The 24,184-nt window shown below is 36.5% G+C and overlaps 1 protein-coding gene across 5 annotated transcripts in view; it reads left to right on the top strand.

Annotated features, from left to right (window-relative positions):
* Positions 1-24,184, top strand: part of LOC128218765 (uncharacterized) — a 37,160-nt gene that overhangs the window by 11,475 nt on the left and 1,501 nt on the right. Inside the window, exons 5-7 of one of the 5 annotated variants that reach the window (XM_052926458.1) lie at positions 13-336; positions 3,344-3,363; positions 15,906-16,083. In XM_052926458.1, coding sequence (XP_052782418.1) covers positions 13-336; positions 3,344-3,363; positions 15,906-16,007 — 446 coding nt within the window. In that variant the 3' untranslated portion in view covers positions 16,008-16,083. Of the gene's footprint in view, positions 1-12; positions 337-3,343; positions 3,364-15,621; positions 15,774-15,905; positions 16,084-18,378; positions 18,608-23,223; positions 23,314-24,184 lie in introns of those variants that run through there. The other 4 variants (XM_052926455.1, XM_052926457.1, XM_052926459.1 and 1 more) reach the window with 4 other exon arrangements.

The raw sequence follows: 24,184 nt of genomic DNA, 5'->3' as shown, positions 1-24,184 counted from the left end.
TCCCACACACAGGCCAAGATCAACAAATACAAGGTGAAGTATCCACAATACAGGAAGACACCTATGGCTACTATTACATGTTCTATCCTGTGTCCGGTCAATCTGGGATACGAGTGAATATAACAAAGGGTGGATTTTGCAGTCGGGGCTCACTGCCTACAAGTCCGCGTTGTGCATATAACTGTTATTCTGACATGCAGTGCCCCGGGGATGAAAAGTGTTGCCCTAGCGGCTGCTCCCTGGGTTGTGCTTTAGCAACAAATCCCACAGAACAGCCAACGCCGGCCCCTGTCGGTCCAGCGACCGGACTTGTGCCACAGGAAGGTGGCATGCAAGGTAGGTTTTTGGTTCTAACGATATATGTAAGAACAGGAAGATAACAACAGCAATAAAAAAGCAAGTTATAATAAAGTTTTGTGAAAACTACCTATCTCAAAATAACTTAATATTTGTTACACTCAACATGTTTGTTAGTGACTTTTCCACATCGCGTACATGTAAACACTTCTCTTATACACGCGTGTATTGTCAATGGAGCTGGGGCTGTACTTACATTAAATTAAGAGATTCAGCCCTCTTTATCTTGCTGTTGTTTCATATCTTGTCACAACATTAGTACATCTAACACTGCATGATATCTTGATTGATTGCTGTTTTCTGCATATCATAACGAAGTCATTATACGTATTCGTTAAGTTTACAATGCTAGAGTATGTGATCTTTTAAATGCCTCACCTTACTCAATAAGACAGTACTTCCTCAAATTTTGAGTGCAACAAATATGATTCATAAATTATCAGAGAGTTAAAACAGAGCATTGTGTCTACAATAACGCGCAGAAATGTGATGAACTACTAAATAATTAGTGGAGAATTATACGACCAAATGATGACACCGCCATTTTGATTGTTCATGAAATGAGTGTTTCCCCGCTGTTCTTTCATATCCATGTAATCATACTTATCAACCTGTTGGTGTTTGTTCACGTAGAAATGCATGACTAGAAAACTAAACCACACTAATAACAGAATTTGAAAGTTAAATTATGAAACAAAAGAGTTGAAATGAATCAAGGTTGAAGTGTACAAGAATGATTCATTATGATTTATGAGGACGTGCTCATTAAATTTATATTTATAAACCAATAAAAAAAACGTAAAGCGTGTAGTGAATGGAGATAAAGTATTATAGTGACAGATGACATCATTTATACATACTGCACACCAAGACATGTGACAATAGCTGTAACACATGCACAGCCAGACCTACAGTTGTAACTTCTAACACTGGTGTTATATAAAGCATGAAATAACAACTGGCATGTCCTCCAGGAAACGTAATATTCATTCATATATGTTTGTTTTCATTTAAATGGAAGCAAGTGCTGCATATTGAAAAACACGCGCTTGTTCGTGCAAACATTTGTTTTTTGAGTTTAATTGAAGTTCTTAACTTCCATCGACATTTAACTTCTGATTTTGTGAATAAATTTGCTTTAGCCGAAATGGAAATAAATATGACGTGGATACTTCTTCCTTTCTGAGTATATTTCCACGAATTTCAATCGCAAATACAAAACTAACAAACTCAGAATGAAAGTGATTGCCCTTGAGTTACAATATTGTAAATTCTGATGAACGTCAAGAGTTGTTGCCCGTGATTTATAGTTAATGCAATATTTTAAACTTTTTTTTACGGATTTATCGCTTTCATTTCTTCACGAATCCTAATCATATCAAAAGGAATAGCATCATAGTAGTGTTCGAATGTGCGTCTTACCGGATTAAAACGTAAAAAACTAGCATATTTTAATTGAAAATGTGTTTAATATGATAAGATCTCGGTCGAGTTCAATTATGGGCCAAATCCGGCCATAAACGTTGTGTGGATCAGTCATTAAACCATTATCTTATCATGTTACAATTACTCCACAAGTCACAGATAACACATGCCTATGGTTCAAGATCAAGAGTGTCTTGTGAAAGTAAGATTTTGTCATTGACAGAGAAATGGAATTAACAATCGTTGAATGCTGCTCATTTTTAGCACTAGCGGGTGTGGTGCACATGTAAATTTTCTGACAAATTTCCGTTGCTAATGTCATCATCATTCAGTGATCGAACCATCATGAATATGTGAATGCTGAGGTTTGTTGTTGGCGGACTATGAATAAGATTCTGAAACATTCTTTGTACTTTTCCTCTGACATTCCAGAATAGAAAAGAAGTCCGTTTTCGCGGTCACATGACCAACTGACTGTGGCTAAACATAACGTGGACTACTGTATTATTAATAAACTAACATTTGCAGGACACCTTTTTTAATTCGACCGATTTGTATGCAAGTGACAGGATAAACTATCATACCAATATGTGCTAATCGCATTGAATAAAAATCAATTCGGCATAGTTCTCCATAAATAAAATACTTTTGTGCAGAAATTTTAACCGCAAATAAATTCTTACAAAACATAGTATGCATTTTTTTCTTTAATGTTTGGAAGGGATAGCCCTGCAACATTTACATGCATACATCTTGTAAACAATTTCCCAAAATAAATTAGCAGTGTAATTCATCTTAAGTTCATAACAGCTGATTGACTACCCCCTTTTCGTGAATGGGTTTATAGTATCCATCACTCTATTACTCAGAAAATAACCTCGTTTGAAAGGTTTGTTGAACAATAATGATAAACCCAGTGAAAATGTGTCCTCTTTTATGACTTTATCTGTGTCTGTACATGACCAAGATTTGTTTTCTTCATTTCTACTGACATCCTTGAAGGTGAAAGGAATATCTTATTCATAAAAGATAATCTTCATTTCCCAATCAAAAAATAGTTCAAGAATTATTTTACATCTCCATCCGCCTGGATTGTTATATAAAGTTACTTACTGTCAACAGTTTGTTTTTGAGAATAATGGCCACCCATAGTCACTATACAAAAATAATTATGAAATTCTAAGCGATAAATAACAAATATGTTAAGCTCACACTCTCACAATTTTGAGTCGATTTGAATAACACTTCACATGAATTATTCTTGGTTCTTTTTTTAGAGTGCACATAAAATATATTTAATTTTCAAAGGCTTAGAAACGAGCGGCAATTTTTAAAAAAAAAAACACTATTGCAAATCATATTAAATATGTTATGCATCGCAATGGCGTTAACGCTATCACAAAGATAAGATAATCAATAATGCTCAAAGCATAACGCCTACACAAACATTGCAATACAGCGTATGTTGCTATCCTAACACATTCTGTTGACATTTGAAAGGATGTTGATTTGCTCCGACATTAAGGACAACTTATACAACTTGTTTTCCTTTATCTCACAGCTGTAGAGAGCACGTGCCGGTGTAACGTTGTAAAGTGACCCCCATAGAATAATGACCCCCCGGTCATTATTTTATATAAAATAATGACCCCCGGTCATTATTTTATATAAAATATTGACCGGGGGGTCATTATATTATGACTGGGGGGTCATTATATTATGACTCCTCACACGTAGAAAAATGACCCCTCACGTAGAAATGTGACCCCCTATAGAATAAGGACCCCCCCCCCCAATCCAAACCTTGACCTAACCTATCTAAGGTACACTTGCACAACATAATTATCTTCATCCATAGACATCGGAGGAGAGATGGCACCCGTCCGTGCATGCGTCCATACTGCACGTTTTTTTTTGACCGCAGTTAGATGGAATTGATCCAAGCTTCAGGGATTACCACTACCGATGCCTATTTGTGTGGAAAGAAAAAATGGTTAAAGTCTCCGACCGAGAATCACTTGCCCCTCACCGTTGTGAGTTCGACGCCTACCAGGGTCGTGTATGGGTGACAGGCATACAAACTGTGCGCTGCTCAGTTTATCATTTAAAACATAGGCGATGGACTGCATAGGAACGTTCCATCAACAAAATACGCAACTACTTGTTGTAATTTACGGCCTGTTTGAATATCAACAATCAAAAATATTTATAATCACAGAACTAGCTAGTTTTCAGGGGGCGAGGGTGGCTGGATTTCAATCTAGTATCGTTGGACTTCTTACCAGAACTCGTCTAATCCTGATCTGATGTAACATACTTCGATAGCTTCCTCGCCTAAGAATCGAATCTGTGCAACTGGATTAGGAGTCAACTATATAAACCTCTCTGCGATTGAAATTAAATAATTATTAATTATACAAGCAGAATCACTGTAAGTGCACTGTAAGTGACAAGTGTTTGTTAGTGATTTGAATCATTTTCGTAGTCATCAAAGTTGTATAGTGATTAAACGTCCCACACAGATTAATGGAACTAGCAATGATGAATGACTTAAAAATATTATCCCTTTTTTCTTTTCATGACCATTCGAAAAGTGGTTTTAGAAATCATTTAGCACAAAAAGGATAAGCAATTCATGCAAAAGATCTGAGTTACAGGTTAATTACAGCAACCTCTTATTATCATAAATGTTCTTTCTTCCCCAGGACTGTGTACCATTGGAACAACCTACCACTTACTGTTGCCCTCCTCCCTACCCCTGAGCAGTTCAGTGCAGCTATATTTAAGAAATGAACGCCTTCTCGCGTCGGTTCACGATTATATGAATACAACAAGTCTCGTGCATAGTTCGTAAACCCCGAAGGGGTTTACGTTAACTATGCACGCTACTTGTTGTATTCATATACCCGTTGAACTATAGCGAGAAGGCGTTCATTTCTTATATTTATATTATCATTTATATTATTTCTACTTATATCAAAAGAATAATAGTCGATTTATTGGATTATCTTCTAAGAAAATCGATTGCATCTTATTAACACGACGATCGCGTCCGTTATTCGGAAGAGCGGTGGCCAGCCCATATGACGTCACGGAGACTTGTTTATTTCGTATGTGCCAATCAGATTGCGTGACGAAATATCTCGCTCATTTTTTGAAGGAATTTAACATTAACTTGAGATATATTTTAACCTTAATTAGAAGACGTGTCGCGCACACCACCCAGATCCGCTCGTCAAAGGTCAAGGTCACACTTGGAGTCGGCGCAAAATCCGTGTCCGGAGCATAACTTCTATATGGATGGAGGGATTTTAATATAATTTGGCATAAATGTTCTCCATGGCAAGGCGGTGTGTCGCGCGAAAAAATTATGTCTCTGTGGCAAAGGTCAAGGTCACACTTAGAGGTCAAATGTCAAATAACAAGTTCAAGGTTACATAGACCTTAAAACTGAAAACGGTTTCCGCTCAATAACTTAATTATTGTTCAACCTTCAGCTGCCAAACCTGATAGGATGATCACCCATATTGAGTAAATGACCCCTATTGTTTTTGGGGTCACAATATCAAAGGTCAAGGTCATTATCATTCTTTCATCTTCACAAATGTCCATTATGAATCTTTCTGTGAAAATTTAAACCTACAAAGCGGGCTCGACATCTGCCCGTGGGCATGCAGAATGTATTTCTAGTTAACCCTTTTAAACATTCTTTTAAATCTTTTTAAACTACTCTTTAAACCTTCTTGCGATTTTGACGCGCAACCATGTCTACGTCCCCGGGGGTGTTTGACATTACCGGAAGACAGACAGACAGACGGACGGACGGACAAACGGACAGACGGACGGACATACTTCTAATTTTGACCTAATATGACTCAGTTTTAAACTCACTCGAATTAACTAGCATTCTGACCAAATTTTATAAAGATTCATATAAAAATGTGGCCTCTAGAGTGTTTTTACTTTTGTGTGAATATAGATACGGGTCTTGGTAGCATTATCGTTGAATTTGCTAGATCTGATTTTATCACATGACATCGCTTGTTTTTCATGTAATATAATCATTACGAATTTCTTTATATTTAACACGTGTAATATAACTTTGACGTGACTCATTTCCGCCAATACATTCCATATAGAAAAAAGGCGTGAAAAGCGTGCGTACTCATAGCGTTAAAAAGGGTTTATTTTATATGTTTTATTTTTATGTTTTAAGTCATGTGATAAAACGAATCTCACATTCGTTGTCAAAAAATATAATATTTTATTAAACTCGTTCAAGAAAATGTTATAAAGCTCGCCCGAGGCTCGCTATGTAACATTTTCTTGAGCTCGTTTAATAAAATCTTATATCATATGACAACTCATGTGAGATCCTATATATCCGTGGTTCGGGAGTGTTGTTCGGTATATAATAAGGACAATTTCATAAACGAAAGGACTTTTTATTTAAAACTGTATGGAATATAGAGGCGAATCCAACAAAACGTCCCAGGGTGTTGACCTGTGCTTTGGTAAAACTACATGTCACATATGTTTATATCTTAAGCTATTATTTTAGTTAGTAAATCACACAAGGTATATTTAGCACGCATTGTTATGCTCATCAGATGCAATATGTTAAACCAAATTTAGCATAAATTGTATCGTTCTCCACTGAGTTGTTGATTTATTCTTGCACGTGTCACTTATCAATTAAGTATGTTTTCGACATCGCTCCAGTCACATACTATATTGAAAATATTTGCATCCACCTCGTCAGATAACCCACGCAGCCCTTCTACATTGTAAGGCGTGTTAGTAAAAGCCTTCACATATACAGTCTTTACACTTTTGTCAAGTTTTAATAGCAAGGCTTCGTCTGCGTAACAATTCACTAAAGCAGCATCTAATATGTCATCACTTATAAGGGCGTGGTATCTTTCTGGAATGTGGTTCCGAATTCGTTTGTATGGCTTTCTTGAGAACTCTTCGCCATCTACCTCTAGCACCGGGACAAAATGGTCGCTGGAATTCTGAATGTACACTGCTCGACCCCTTAAATTACCACCAATGAGGCCTAACGGTTTGTATTCTAACCAACGCCACTGTTCCTTACTGCCATACTGTGAATAAACATACACAACGCTTCTGGTGAGAGTTGCAAAAGCAAATATCTCCACTTCTGTTCCCCAAGTGTTTTCGGAGGCCATCATTGACGTGTCTAGATATCTGGAAACCGAATCACGTGTAATGCCTTTCATTAGAGTTTCGTTTTCTTTCATGAAGTCAACAATCGCTTGCCTTATCAAGCTATGGTGTGTTTGTACGCCAAAAACTAAATAACTGAATGTTCTAAACAAACAATTGCCATCCCCACGCATGTTTACAGTTTTAGTAGGTTTGGCGTCTCGTCGTATATATTTGTCTGGACCGGATGCATACGTGTTTTTGACTGCCGACTTAAATACACTCGAGATTTGTTCCTGCCATTCTTGATTAGATGGTCTGAATTGAAATGGTTGGGGTTCTTGATTAGTAGATTCTGTAGAATTGGTAGGTTGTGTTGCAACATCTTCTCGCGATACTCTTCTCTTTTTTGGAGGGAGATTGCAGTCGTCAGATTTATCGTTTCTTTTTGCAGGTCTTTCAAACGCTTTCTCGTTTGCTTGGGTTCCTGTTTCTTTGTTTATTAGACTGTGGTCATCTTTTGGACCTTCAGTTGGTCGCTTTTCTGTGTTATCTGTAGCAGCATCGTCATTACTCTGCCTATAGCGATTCAGTCTGTTCCCACTTACACTTGTTTTCATTCCTTCTAGGAAATAAGTGCCTTTTCCAGTTACTTTTGTTATTTTGAATGGTCCTTTCCATTTTAGACCCAATTTCCCTCCTTTTCTCGTCAATTTTCTGGTGTTATGAAGAAGGACTTGGTCGCCGACTTCAAAACCTGCTGTATCGTCTTTAGGTAGTGAAGAATCGTAATATTTCTTCTGCTTCGATTGTGCCGTTTTAATATTGGACGATGCTTCTTTTCTGTTGCACGACAGTTTAATGAACGAGTCTATTCTTTCCTTTAGTGACAATTCAGAGTCTTGGTTATCATCCGATTGCATTGCTAAGTCTAGTTCTATTGGTAAGCGTGCGTGCCTTCCAAACACAAGATAGAATGGTGTTTGTTTCGTCGACTCATGTTTAGACGTTCTATAGGCAAACAGTACGTATGGTAACTTAATGTCCCAATTTTTCTGCGACAAATCTACACTGTGCACAAGCATATCGCACAAAGTCCTGTTAAATCTTTCAGTATGTCCTCCTGTTTGTGGGTGATATGCTGATGCAATTCTATGTTCTATCCCAAACTGCTTGCAAAACTTTTCATTCAAGTCGTTGCAGAATTCTCTCCCCTGATCCGTTATTAATACGCTGGGGCAACCATGTGTCGTGACAAACTTTGTGAATACTGATAGTACAGTTTCAGATGACTTGTCTGGAATCCCTTCTGCCTCTACCCATTTTGTCAAATATTCTGTTATAACGACAATGTACTTGTTTCCTGAAATGTATAAATGTAAGCATTTTACAATACTTATTTTAATCAACGATGCATTGTCAAAGACAATACTAGTATATCCCCAGCCGATAGATGTTTCTTTTCAAGTTTGAGTTTGCATAGAAACTAGAATTTCATTCTGCATGTCTACGGGCCAGCATCGCAGTTTTAAGATGTTGCATAAAAATTCCCTCATGCATATAGGATATCCTCTAGAAAAGCACTTCTAATGACCTCTGTTATCTTTACCTTTAACTGGAGACCTGGTTGATGCGTGCGACACTAGATCTCATGGTAGTTAACATTTGTGTGAAGTTATAGTAAAAAAAATCTCTTCATGCAGTTACCAGATATGCCCTGCACAAGCATTTATCAGTGATCTCTAAGAAGACCTTTACCTTTGACCCATAAACCCAGTTCATGCGCGCAGAACTAGAACTCATGGAGGTGATCACTTGTGTGAAGTTTTTACAGAAATTCCTCCATTTTCATTCAAATTGGAGTTATGGTCCGTAAAAATCAGGACGGACACATGCACGCACATATAGCGAACATCAAAACCTGGCGACTAAGGGTCGAGTTCACCGAAGGTGGGCTCGACAAAAATGGAAGGAAAATAAAAAAGCACTACTCTGTTTCTTAATAATATCTTTCTCAAGTTTACAGTTGATATGTTCTATACAAACTACTTTAAGAAAAAAATCCCCCATTCATTTCGCTTGAAAATTGCAAATTGCTAGTCAAATGCTATAACTCTTAAAAAAAATAATTGAAATCTGGCCAATAGTCTTCAAGAAATAGCCCGGAAACAAAATTTGGACGGACGGACAGACGGGACAGACGGACGGAGGGCAATCCTATCTCGGTTACACCGGTAGGGGAGTTCCATAAAAAAATTCAATGTACTTTTGGAGATATAGTGGAATCCAGTTAGGTTAAAGATGTGTTGAATGTTTTTTAAAGCAGACAGACAGACGGACGCAAAAACGAAAAAAATAAATAAATAAAAAGACGTGCATAATCTCCATATTGCCCTTTATCACTATTCCAAGTTTCATGAATTTTTTTTAAGTATTTTGAAGATATCGCGGGATCCAGATTTTCGGACGGACGGACGGACAGACGGACGGACGGACAGACTGACGGAGGGCATTCCTATAGTCCTCGTAGGGGACTAATAAGCCTGATCATATTTGACTGACAGGTCATAAACAGCTGGTACATTGACATATCAGCTGGCAACCGTCGACGGCGTTTAAGTTACAGAACTATCAAAATTTAATTTAATAAACTATGGTTTTCCCGTAAAAATACAGAACTATCAAAATTTAATTTAATAAACTATGGTTTTCCCGTAAAAATACGACATATATTTACAGTGCTTAAAAAGAAATGCAGTTGCTTTCGCACATGGCCCTGTTTCACATGGGCGGTCGCTTTGCTTGTAACTAATCGTAAACTGCGTAAAATCTATTTCAGTTTACCACCACTCAACAGGTGCATTACCGATACGTCTCTACCGCTCCAGTAACTAAAAATCTCAAGTTAAACTGACTACAATGTATTACAACGTTTCAAATGAGTACGGTGGTACAGAGGTGAAATACCCAGTAGGTTGTTTTCCACCATCATTTAGCATTAACTTCACCGTCAAACCACGTGAAGACTGGACATGGTGATTTTATCAATATAAGTATATTGTAACTTAGCAAACTGATCCTTATAGAAATATGAGTCGCATCATTACTTTTATGCATAATAGTGACTAAAAATGAGCAGTGCAACCGTTGGTACTATGTGAAGGGCGTTTTCTATGTGTAGGGGAGATGTAAAATTATGACCCCCAGTCACAGTTTATGACCGGGGGCACAATATTATGACTCTGCCTCACACAGAAAATAACCCTCATATAGTGGTTTGTGTGAGACTCATTTTCCTATGTGTGGAGGAGTCGTAATATTATGACCCCCGGTCACAGTATTATGACCCCCCGGTCATAGTATTATGACCCCCGGTCACAGTATTATGACCCCCGGTCATAGTATTATGACCCCCGGTCATAGTATTATGACCCCCAGTCATAGTATTATTACGGGGGTCATAACATTATTATGCCCTGTGGTGCCGCATAGCGGTGTTGCCGCATAAAGGTGGTCGGACTCGTTTATGCGGTGATTTTCAACGCATATAGAGGGTGACCACCTTTATGCGGCGACATGCCACGCATAAAACAACTAGATATGTGTCCATAGGACACTGGTGCACCCCTACATGATGCTTAGTAACATGTTATATCATTTGATCTTTAGCGCATATTAAGTTTGTCTTAAAAAGGTTGTTGTGCTCAAGCATGAAGAAAACTAATAAATAAATAGCAAAGTTTTAGTCACTTTTGGGAAATTTCAAACTTTAAAGTCCCATAAGGCTTTTATTTTTATGTTAAAAATGGGTTTAACATTTGTCTAAATAGGGAATGTCAACAATAAAACGTAAAGAAACACTCACTTTTAATTATCCTACATGTAAACATATAGTAAAAAGAATTAAGGGAGGTAATAAAATATTTTGTTTTCCTTATAATGCTTATTGGATATACAAATCTGTTAAAAAGCTTTAAGAAAACAGTTATTTCTTATATAATTTAACTTGAAAAATATATAATTTCTTTAGTATACTTTAGTCACAAAAATAGTGGCAGCCACTCCAAACACAAAGGCCTTATGAGGCTTTAAATTTGAAGGTCAAGGTCATTCAGAGGCCAAGGTTATCTTCATATTAATTTTTTGAAGGTCCAGTTCAAAGCTTTGTTGTGTTCAAATATGAAATTAATAAGTATATTAATACCAAAATTATTACTTCACAAATATTTCCTTATATAATGTATAGTGAATAAAACAACAAAGGGCCATAATTCTGCTAAGACTAAACGCAGCAAAAATTCCTGTCTGTACGATCATCAACATATTAAGGTTGATCATCTGTGAAAGTTTGAACAAAATCCCCCAAGCGGTGTAGGAGGAGTTGCGTTCACAATTTTTTTTCCATATATAATGTATAGTGAATAAAACATCAAAAGGCCATAATTTTGCTAAAACCAATCACAGCCAAAATTCCTGTCTTTACGATCATCTACACATTAAGGTTGATCATCTGTGAAAGTTTGAACAAAATCCACCAAGCGGTGTAGGAGAAGTTGCGTTCACAATTTTTTTCCCTATATAATGTATAGTGAATAAAATATGCCCCCACTTAAGATGGAATGACCTTCGGAACTTAAGACTTTTTCAGAGGAAGAGAGAGTGAGTACATAAAACTAGATCCTGGTCTGGTTGAAACTTCATAGAAGTAACTAGTAATTATCGTTTATGTTTTAATGGGTTTCTTTATGCGGCGAAAGGGGGCCTTTCTGCCGCCTAAACATGCCCTCTGCATGCGTTGAAAATCGCCGCATAATTTTGTTTGACCATCTTTATGCAGCAACACCGCTATGCGGCACCACAATGCCCCGACATATATTGTCTACGAGTCAAAGTCACCAGGGTCTACCAAAGCAGCCCAACAAACCGACAGACAAAACTTACCCTGATAAGAGGTTTCTAGAGGACCTATAAGGTCCATGCCCACTTGCTTGAAAGCCTCGGCGGGAACTGTGATAGGTCGCAGTGGCTTCTTTGCTTTCTTCAGGTTCACCTTTCTTTGACAGTTGTCGCAGTTCTGTATAAACGTGTGTACATCTTCGAAACATCCTTTCCAGTAAAACCTAGTCGAAATCTTTTCCCATCTGAAACAAAGCAAACATAACTATTAGTCCAGATAAGTTACCAAAATACAGTCAACCTTGCCTTAGCGACTCACTGATTTAGACAACTTCCTGCCGTATACGACCCTGTTTACGACCGCCTGACGTAAAAAAATCTATATAAAGTCACTGACTGAATTAAAAGACTCCCTGTCTGACGCCACAAACGACCGTAATGTTTGCACCCCGTGATGATAATATGGCTTAATTAAACGAATTTCATGCATTTTTCAGTCATTAACATATAGCGCTTCGGATCTTGGATTTCTTACCAGCGTGTTAACTTTACTGTGTGCTATGGCAAAAATGTTTATTTTTCTCTTTTATTATCTGAGTTAAGTCAATTTAACCATAACTTCTAATATGTCCAAAATTGGACGATCTGTGGATGCACGAGTTCATTTTATATAATCCGTACGAACAACTTTTCTTGTGAGAAAATCGAATTGGAGCTACCAACCTAATTAAAATTTCGAAATTTCAAAATCCCTGCTCCTTTTAGTATTACCAAACAATAATAAAATATGATGGAAATATAATCTCATATAAACCTATCCATTACCCGATGAATAAACGCGGGATTTGAAAACTCAACCGATGTGCAGTAATATGATATCACGGCAGACAAAATGGCTTGCAAAACAAGTAAAAAGGAATTAGACAAATAATAATGCAAATACGTATACATATTCTAAATAGGGAATATCTTATATCAATTTAAATACCATAATCCAAGAAAAAGACAGGCATCAGGATTTACAAGAACAAATAATAAATTGAAACACTTGACGTTAGTGGACCTGAATTAAAAGACTCCCAGTCATACGTGACCTTTTTGTTAAGGTCTCACGGAAAGTCACCTATTACAAGTTTCACTGTAGTATCATTACTAAAAATAAAGCTAGCCATGGATGCACCTGAGACAAGTTGAAATCCAATACATGTTGTTCTAAATGTTCTAAATGACGATAGAATTATTAGAATTAGTTTTGAGTTTACATAAGCAACTTTCAATGACTGTGGCGTAGTGGTATAATGGAAGAATGCGGAACACTACACATGTTATGATCATGGGTTCGATCCTCATAAGTGCACAGATACAACCTTTTCCTTTTCGGCGGAATTCAAATACTTTCCTGGCATTCTTATAGTTTACTTGGAGGATACTGTCTACTTATTATGTGTACTCGGACCTTATTTGAATTATACATGCAAAATCGAGATAAGTGAGGTTCTCGTGATTTAGATTTTTACATAACATTACTAAATACAAACTATGTAATTCTTTCCAAAAATGAAATAACAAGAGCTGTCACTGTAAGAGACAAATGCCCCCCTAGCACATTGACCTTAATTTGACCTTTGACCTTGAAGGATGACCTTGACCTTGAAATGTTTGAACTCAAAATTTGCAATTCTGTGAAGTTTGATTCAAATCCATTCAATAGTAAAGAAGTTATGGCTGAGACACGAAAAAATTGAACTTTGACCTTTAAGTGTGACCTTGACCTTGGACCTGGGGGACCCGAGAGTTGGATGCGACACACCGTCTCATGGTGCTTTACAATTCTGTGAAGTTTGATTCAAATCCATTCAATAGTAAAGAAGTTATGGCCAAGACACGAAAGATTTGAACTTTGACCTTTAAGTGTGACCTTGACCTTGGACCTGGGGAACTGAGAGTTGGACGCGACACACCTTCTCATGGTGCTTTACAATTCTGTGAAGTTTGATTCGAATCCATTCAACAGTTAAGAAGTTATGACGAAGACACGAAACGGGACGGACGGACGGACGAACGAACGAACGGACGAACGGACAGACAGTGCAATCACTATATGCCTCCCACTTTGTGGGGGGGGGGGGGGGGCATAAAAAAAACTTCCTCACTTGAGGTTCGAACCCACAACCGCTATCGTCATAGATCTGAACGATACCACTGGGCCAGCGACTCTATATGAGAAATTAATATCTGTAATTTCATTAAGTACAGAGCATTTTAGAGGACAATTAAATTAAAGTGAATATGCTAATGCATCAAGTAAATAAAATACTTATCAAAACAATAACATTTACCTGGAGTCATCCGATCATTACACCCCTATTTATTGACAATAAACTCGTATCTCATAATCAGCTTTTTTAAACGGACTATACTTTAATATTGCACACTGCATATCAAAATAAACCAGTATCATTTACTATTGGCATGAAAAGCGGACAATATATAGACAAAACACTTTATTTCAGTTTTATCTAATAATGGAATGATCCAAAGACCTGTTCACCTATATTATAAACTTTAAAATCAAGTACCGTTATATATTCTTTACCTTTTTCAGTATAATGGTTTTGTCAGCGAAAACCAAAATATTGCGTTCGGACTGTTCTCACAATATATTTACAGTTATTATAATCGAAAATTAATCATAACTGATACAAAGATCTAGAGCTTAATGTTAGTTTGTAAAACGACTCATCTGATACGCCTTATTTATACATACATGACTGTTTTAAAGCATGAAATAACTTTGAGAGTATCCCCTGCCTGTCGGTTGTTCGCTCTCAGTGTCCGTGTCCGTCATAATCCGTACAAGTCTAATAACAAGATAGTTGTCTCGTTATAACGAGATACTTAGTCGTTTTTACGAGATATTTATCTCGTTATTACGAGTTCAGTCACGTTTTGACGCTTTTGTTATTCAGCTTTCGTACTAATTTAAATAATCTTAAATGTCATATCTAACACAGGCTCACAGGAATCACAAGTTCCTTTTTGGTCATGATAATGAAATCATTATATCAAACTTACGTTTTTGAAACTCCCAAATGTCCTCCGTGATCTGATGCATGCATGCTCTGAATGATGTCATCTGTCTTCCCTTTCTTAACAACTTGCAAACGTTTTGATGAGCTGGTTTTCTTATAATACAACCCGTCATCAAAAATAAAAGGTTTGCACTTTCTACGAAAATTCCTCTTTTTGTTCTTGTCTTTTACAGAAACGGGATACTTCCCATTTTTTACAAACTCTACAACATCTGTGTAATCTTTCTCGTCCATGCTGCAAGGTTGGACTGACTGCTTACCACAGACCTTTATATATACACGCGTTTACGTAGAACTGCTTTCGGTGTCGCTGTCGTTTTCTTTGATGTTGAACGAGCGGCTTTTCTGAGGTAAATCAAAGGAACTATTTTTAGAAATGATGCAGTCTGCATAAAACATAAAAAACACCGCTCAGTGACATCATGGACTTTGATGTAAGTCATGGCACGAACAGTGACTGCTTAAATAGCTCCTCAAAGCCTTGCATTTTTAACACATTCGTTTTAAGCAATGCCTCCACGGTATGAACAAAGGCTATCTAACGTCAGATGAAGTAGAACAATGTTGTCTTTGAAGTTGAATCATATACAGCTACGTTAAAGCGACTTATGTATATTGTATTACATTGATGATAATTTAAATGAAATTCAAATGGAAGCAATTTTATATTTCATTTCAATAGATGTAGACACAGCAGCTTCTGCAGCAGTAACATGCAGCGGCTCCAGAAGCAAAAACAACAACAACAAATATAAAAGCCATAGAAACACGACAGTGACTTGAATTGATATAGATATGTTAGTAACAGGCTAAGTGGGGGGGGGGGTCAATATTTTACAGATAAAATCGGGGGGTCATTATTTTATAAGGGGAGTCAGTATTTTATAGAAAATGGTCATTATTTTATATAAAATAATGACCGGGGGGTCATTATTCTATGGGGGTCACTTTACAACGTTACACCGGCGGCAGCGATGTCTCTCACATCTCGAATGCCCACCAGACCAGTTTTGTTCCCTGGGAAAAACTCGAAGATGCAACGGGCTTTTAGTTTGCCAGCCGCCATAGTAAAAGAAATTGTGTGTTGTATTCGTCGGATTTCAATATTGTTTTCCATAACCGTGCAATAAATTCTACAAATATATCAATGTCTTGCTTCATTTGATTCAAATATAAGAACAACGGGGAAACTAACATTGTTACATGATCGTATCAAGTTTGGACGAATACATCTATACTGAGTACATATAACGTCACTGTAGAGGCATATGTTCATACACTCTTAGGCTTTTTCTAGCAGACAGGATTTCCAAATCCAAATTTCCTAAAGGCTACACAATGCGAAAAACGCAATCAGCGACGGAGGACCGCAGAGAGATCGAGAATACATGTGGAAATGATTATTCCAATGTAGCTATACCGTAAGATAGGGACAAATGATTATTCCAATGTAGCTATACCGTGAGATAGGGACAAATGATTATTCCAATGTAGCTATACCGTGAGATAGGGACAAATGATTATTCCAATGTAGCTATACCGTGAGATAGGGACAAATGGTTATTCCAATGTAGCTATACCGTGAGATAGGGACAAATGATTATTCCAATGTAGCTATACCGTAAGATAGGGACAAATGATTATTCCAATGTAGCTATACCGTGAGATAGGGACAAATGATTATTCCAATGTAGCTATACCGTGAGATAGGGACAAATGATTATTCCAATGTAGCTATACCGTGAGATAGGGACAAATGATTATTCCAATGTAGCTATACCGTGAGATAGGGACAAATGATTATTCCAATGTAGCTATACCGTGAGATAGGGACAAATGATTATTCCAATGTAGCTATACCGTGAGATAGGGACAAATGATTATTCCAATGTAGCTATACCGTGAGATAGGGACAAATGGTTATTCCAATGGTTATTCCAATGTAGCTATACCGTGAGATAGGGACAAATGGTTATTCCAATGATTATTCCAATGTAGCTATACCGTGAGATCGGGACAAATGGTTATTCCAATGGTTATTCCAATGTAGCTATACCGTGAGATCGGGACAAATGGTTATTCCAATGGTTATTCTAATGTAGCTATACCGTGAGATACGGGCAAATGATTATTCCAATAATCATAGGGACAATAGATTTGCTAAACCTCAAACTTCTGCACCCATTCATCAAAAAGATATATTAAGTTTATAAAAAATGTTCCAATTTATGTAGTGAAAATATTGAAATACTTTCTTGCCTTGACCAAACAAGATTTTTGGACGTTATATATAATGCATCATAAATCCATCCGGGCTAAAGACTATTCCTTTAAATGAAATTTCTTGACAACTTAAATACCAATTATGGTAAGAGATCGTTCACTTTATGATATGTATGGAGCTGTATTTCAATTTTTATTCGACAAGCCTCTACATTAAATACTTTTCAAGCTTTGTATAAAACATACCTTATGAACGATCAATTATTGAATAATAAATACTCGTAGTTGTACTGTGAATGCATTATGCTAATTGCTGGTTATTGTTTACATAATTTGCGTGTAATGATTGGTGATTATTTTTATATAATTGTTCAATTCCTGTATTTGTTTGATCTCTGTTTTGTCACAGTAGAAGACCATATTGATACTGATGTCCTTAAATGTTTTATCTTCATAGATAAAAAATTTTGATATTATTATTAATGGCTCCCCCTGATACAAAAACATACTTTTATGGTAACCTTATTTATTAATGCAATCTTTGTTTAATCTTTGTGACTTTGAGTGTTTTATCATGGCAATATAAAAGTAAAGGAAGCATTACCAATCCTGTGTCGACCCCTTGCAGAAATAAAACTTAGTCGCAATCATTAATATACACAAAAACATGTAATCTTGCAGTAATACATTGCTTTAATATACTTTGTCACAAAACCTTGCATTCAAATGTATTACACTGTTGATGGTTACTTATTTAGACCGCGAAATTAAACATTGAATACGGTATCTTATTTTAAAGATGAGATATGCTTAGATAAAAGTTCTTCCTACATTGTTGAAGGAGACTGCATCGCCCCCAAATAACAACGCAAAACGAGCTTAAAAGCATTGAAAGGATTTGCTTCTCGAGGCTTAAATGAGTACGAACATTCTAGAGAAAATTGAACGAAGCGCAGCTCGGCCTTTGTCCTCGCTACGCTATGCTCTATTATATGTAAATATTTATACTTAGTTGGTTTCACATCCAAACCATACGCGTTCTCGGCATAGGTCAATGCATAACCTGACGTGTTGAAGCAATCAAACGACTTGTAGTCAAACTTAAAACTTAAAAAATAAACAAATATTCTGTAAACATATTACAAAGCGTAAATAATAAAAAAAAAATGATTGATCATATTGCCACTGAGTCCCACATTGCGGTGCGCCATTGTAGGTGACGGCCTGAGAGCTCCCTCCAACTGCGCGCAGTTAACCTGTGACACCAACGACCAGTGTGCAGCCATGGCCCAGCCTGGAGTCACATTGTACTGCTTCTATTCCGCCGATTGTGCACGGCGTATATGCCAGACTGTGTGATGCCGAGGACAAGTGAGCGAGAATGTTCTGCTTGGCGAATTTTATATTAAAGGATCAATCTTGCGCAAACGTACAGAGTTTGTATTTGCTGAATAAAATTTATTTTAAAAAGTTGTATTTTTAAACCCTCATGTCAAATTTGAATTTGTTTTTACTCCTTTGCGACAATAGAAGAGATTTGATTTAAAATAGTTGATGGCTAACCTATTTGGTCACTAGCAAATTTCTACCAAGTTTATTCTTTACAGCAATCGTGTAGACTTTGGTCTCCCAACAATCATAACGTATTTACACTTACATGATAAGTACATGCTTTCATTTGATCATTTAAATATATAACAAAGGCAAAGCAATGAAACATTCTATTAGCATGCTATATAGAATCTATATCTTCTGCCAAATAAAAACTTGTCCTAAACCATCAGTGATTCATGTGTTTCACATGTATAAGCATGCTGATGTACCATTAATATAATTTAAATCATATGCCGTATTGAATTATCTGTCACTCCATTTACTGCTTCAAAAATACAGTATGGTTGAAATAGTATTTATATTCAAATAATCGGCGTTTCATTTTCATATTGATCTCCGATTTATTTGGCGTGATTAAAGGTTGCATCAACATATGAGTCGTTCATATTGAAAGAGTAACTTTTATAGCAATTTGCACTGAAAAATATCACTGTTCTTTACACGGGTAAGGTTCGCAAGGTATAATGTAAACTCATGTAAAAAAAAACCATGACTGGTGAGCTATTGACAAAATACTGAATGTACAAATACCTACGTTTGTATTGCATGAATTACCGTGTTATACACAAACTCATGATAAAGAGGAGAATAATCAAAGCGCTTAAAGCGTTGAAAGGCTTTCGGCCTGCTACGTTTTGTGAGTATAGCCATGTAAATTAAAAAAAACACACTTAAACATCTTAAGAAAGTATATGTTTGCTCATGAATGCCTTCGCAAAGACTATAAGATGTTTATGCTGATACTCAATTAAATCAAAACCTAAGTGACTTTAAATACTCATTTGATATGTGGAATACCCAAATCATCTAAGGTATGGAGCAGTACTCAATTGCATATTAAACCTTATCTGGAACTTTGGTTTCATAAACAATGCACTGCAACAGATTTAGGCATTTTAATTGGTAAAATCTACTTTACACTTCAAACATGAGTCGTGTTTCATTTCCTTCCAGGGTATGACCGCTAAACCAAATGCATCCAACAAAATGAGACGTTTTGAATATACTACCAGGGTATGACTCTTAAACCAAATGCATTGGACGTGTTAATCAAGTTTATGTTTACATTTTTTCAACGATGACAGGATCCTCGCGCTAAATTTCTCTGGATCGAATCACCCAAATACTGTTTATTCTCAGTATTTATAGATGTATTTTAATATTGTCCAACCTATGTCACGCGGGGATAAAATGAAAAGATTTATAACAATGGTTTATAAATAATTAAATATGCATATGCAACATGATTAAGACTCTCTCTGAAATTACTAAGACACACTAAGAAATCTTCACACACTTTCCTTTCCATGTGACATAGCATGACTATACTCAACACTTTACGCGCTTTGACCAGTGCATGATATGCATTTAGTAATGGTCAAAGGTTGTTAGTTTGTACGTACACAAGTCAATGGTTTGATGCGACTCTGTCGCATAACCATTTATTTGTCAAACATTGTCAAAAAAGAGTCGATTCAGGCTATTATAAACATAAGAAATATTCTTTGAACGAACTACAATCGCCAAAAAGAACTGATTATAGAATAATAATGGAATATTATAATTCCACTTACATTAGTTTGGTTTGATATGCCGAATGGGCATTGAATTGTATCTTAAATACGATACATTTTTTTTCGGATTTTAACGAGTTCTCAATGCAGAACGCACTCCTTAGCTATTGGAGCAGATTGATAATAAGGTAATTTAGATGTAAATGTTGATGTAAATTAGGTCGTTGACCACCGCAGTTCTAACAGCGCTGGGGGTTGGTACGCCCGTGTGCGCATTAATTCGTCCAAAGTTAAAAATGTTATGTCGATCTGACGATGGTAAATTTCAAGATACGGTTGTGCAGTGTGCATGCCTAGAGGCCTATAGTTTAAAACGACTTGGGGTCAATTAGGAGGAGCTGTGTCAGTTATAAAATAGTTTTAACCGTTTTATACGTTATCTATTGATCTTTTATATGAGATATGTATGATCTTTTGGACAATAGTTTCCATGAGATGTGTATGATTTTTTATGATCTTTTGGACAACAGTGCCCCTGATATATGAATGATATTTTGGACAACAGTGCCCATGATATATGTATGATCTTTTGGACAACAGTACCCATGAGATATGTATGATATTTTGTACAAAAGTTCCCATGAGATTTGTATGATATTTTGTACAAAAGTTTCCATGAGATATGAATGATCTTTTGGACAACAGTGCCCCTGATATATGAATGATATTTTGGACAACAGTGCCCCTGATATATGAATGATATTTTGGACAACAGTGCCCATGAGATATGTATGATCTTTTGGACAACAGTACCCATGAGATATGTATGATATTTTGTACAACAGTACCCATGAGATTTGTATGATATTTTGTACAAAAGTTCCCATGAGATTTGTATGATATTTTGGACAACAGTGCCCATGAGATATGTATGATCTTTTGTACAAAAGTTTCCATGAGATATGTATGATCTTTTGGACAACAGTGCCCCTGATATATGAATGATATTTTGGACAAAAGTTTCCATGAGATATGTATGATCTTTTGGACAACAGTGCCCATGAGATATGTATGATCTTTTGTACAAAAGTTTCCATGAGATATGTATGATCTTTTGGACAACAGTGCCCATGAGATTTGTATGATCTTTTGGACAAAACTGTCCATAAGATATGCATGATCTTATGGACAACAGTGCCCATGAGATTTGTATGATCTTTTGGACAAAACTGTCCATAAGATATGCATGATCTTATGGACAACAGTGCCCATGAGATATATATTATTCTTTGGACAACAGGATCCATGAGATATGTATAATCTTTTGGACAACAAGACCCATGAGATATGTATGATCCTATGGACAACAGTGCCCGGAAGATATGTATGATCCTTTGGGTAACAGGACCCATGAAATATGTATGATATTTTGGACAGTGCGTGCCCATGAGATATGTTTGATCTTTTGGACAACAGTATCCATGATATATGTATTATCTTATTGACAACAGTGCCCATTAGATATGTATGATCTTTTGGACAAGAGTGCCTATGAAATATACATGATCTTTTTGATAACAGTGTCCGTAAGATATGTATGATCCTTTGGGTAGCAGGACCCATGAAATATGTATGATCGTTTGGACAACACGGACGATCAGATATGTATGAGCTTTTGGACAACATTGTCCATCAGATATGTATGAGATTTTGGAAAACACTGTCCATCAGATATGTATGAGCTTTTGGACAACACTGTCCATCAGATATGTATGATCTTTTGGACAACACTGTCCATCAGATATGTATGATCTTTTGGACAATACTGTCCATTAGATATGTATGAGCTTTTTGACAACACTGTCCATCGAATTATATAACTTTTGACAACAGTGCCCATGAGATATGTATGATCTTATGGACAACAGTGTCTATCGGATTATATGAGCTTTTTGACAACAGAGCCCATGAGATATGTTAAAATCTTATTGACAACATTGCCCATGAGAAATGTATGATCATATGGACAACAGTGCCAATGAGATATATATGATCTTATGGACAACAGTGCTAATGAGATATATATGATCTTATGGACAGCAGTGCTAATTATATATATATAATTCATTGGACAACAAGACCCCTGAGATATGTATAATCTTTTGGACAACAGGACCCACGAGATATGTATGATATTATGGACAACAGTGCCCATAAGATATGTATGATATTATGGACAACATTGCCCATGAGAAATGTATGATCATATGGACAACAGTGCCAATGAGATATATATGATCTTATGGACAACAGTGCTAATGAGATATATATGATCTTATGGACAACAGTGCTAATTATATATATATAATTCTTTGGACAACAAGACCCATGAGATATGTATAATCTTTTGGACAACAGGACCCACGAGATATGTATGATATTACGGACAACAGTGCCCATAAGATATGTATGATCTTATGGACAACAGTGCCCATGAGATATGTATAATCTTTTGGACAACAGGACCCACGAGATATGTATGATATTATGGACAACAGTGCCCATAAGATATGTATGATCTTATGGACAACAGGACCCATGAGATATGTATGATCTTTTGGACAACAGGACCCACGAGATATGTATGATATTTTGGACAACAGTGCCCATAAGATATGTATGATCTTATGGACAACAGTGCCCATGAGATACGTATGACCATTTGAACAGGATTCATAAATTGTGTTTGATGTTTTGGACAAAAGTTCCAATGCGATGTGTGTAATATTTTTAACAACAGTGCCGCCTATGAAATTGTGTGTATACCACGAAATAAAATAAGTCTTAAAAGCTACGTCGGAAGGCAATATTCTATTTCGAATGAAGAATAAACAAAGGCGTGTTCATGTTAAATGTGATTCCTGGAATTGCAGCATGTGTGTGGACGCTATGGTGTCCCGGCCGTATGGTCTGTATACGAACCTGGTCCTCCTTCCGCGATAGATACATTGAGCGTTGTATTTGTAAGTACAAATGTACACATATATTGTGGTGGAGGTATTGCGGTAGTTGTGGCCAGTCAGGAACAGCTTTTTAATCGCTTTCTACAAAAAAATGCTATAGCCTTTAAGTTAAACGTTTATATACCAATATTTACGCGGTGTTGATTGCTAGACAAAATGTTAATAAATGTTAGTGTTAAAAAAATGTATTAATTAAGGTTGTTTTGTTCCTTGCCTTTGCGGCACATGCTAGTTAAACATTCTGGGCGCAGTTGAGCTATCTCTGCGTTGGGGTGTTTTTGCCCTGGTGTCGCATCATAATAAAATCATCTGGGCAACTATTCAATATTCATCTTATCTTTACCCTTAGATATGCCTCATTGATTCCATTCAGCTTAATATACAGACCAACCAAAACACTTAGTTTCTAATCTTAAATTTAAGTTCAATCTAAGTTGTTTATTGAATATGGTCCCTAGATCTGTGTTAAGGTATTCCTCGCCTTTGTGCCACATACTAGTAAAACAATCTGGGCGCAGTTGAGCTAGATTTGCGTTGGAGTGTTTCTTGCCTTTGTGTCGCATCATATCTGTGTAGGGGTTTCTTGCCCTTGTGTCACATCATAATAAAACAAATCCGGGTGTGGTTAATCTAGATCTGCGTTAAGGTGTTCATTGCTTTTGCAGCGTTGATCGTTTGCCGACTTTCCGGACTGTCTACAAGAACTAGATTTCATATTTTTCAATTGTGTTAAAAGTTTCAAACTATTGATACTATAAAAGTTAAGTCCCGACACATAATGGGGATTGCCTTTTATATATTGGGTGAACACGTGTGTTATTTGGCCCTAGATATGAAAGAAGTAAATCAAAATTGAAATGCAGTTTGCACA

This window comes from Mya arenaria, chromosome 15 (genome assembly GCF_026914265.1).
Source record: "Mya arenaria isolate MELC-2E11 chromosome 15, ASM2691426v1".
Taxonomy (NCBI): domain Eukaryota; kingdom Metazoa; phylum Mollusca; class Bivalvia; order Myida; family Myidae; genus Mya; species Mya arenaria.
Note: the sequence above shows the minus strand (reverse complement) of the source record. Positions and strands in the feature narration are given on the sequence as shown.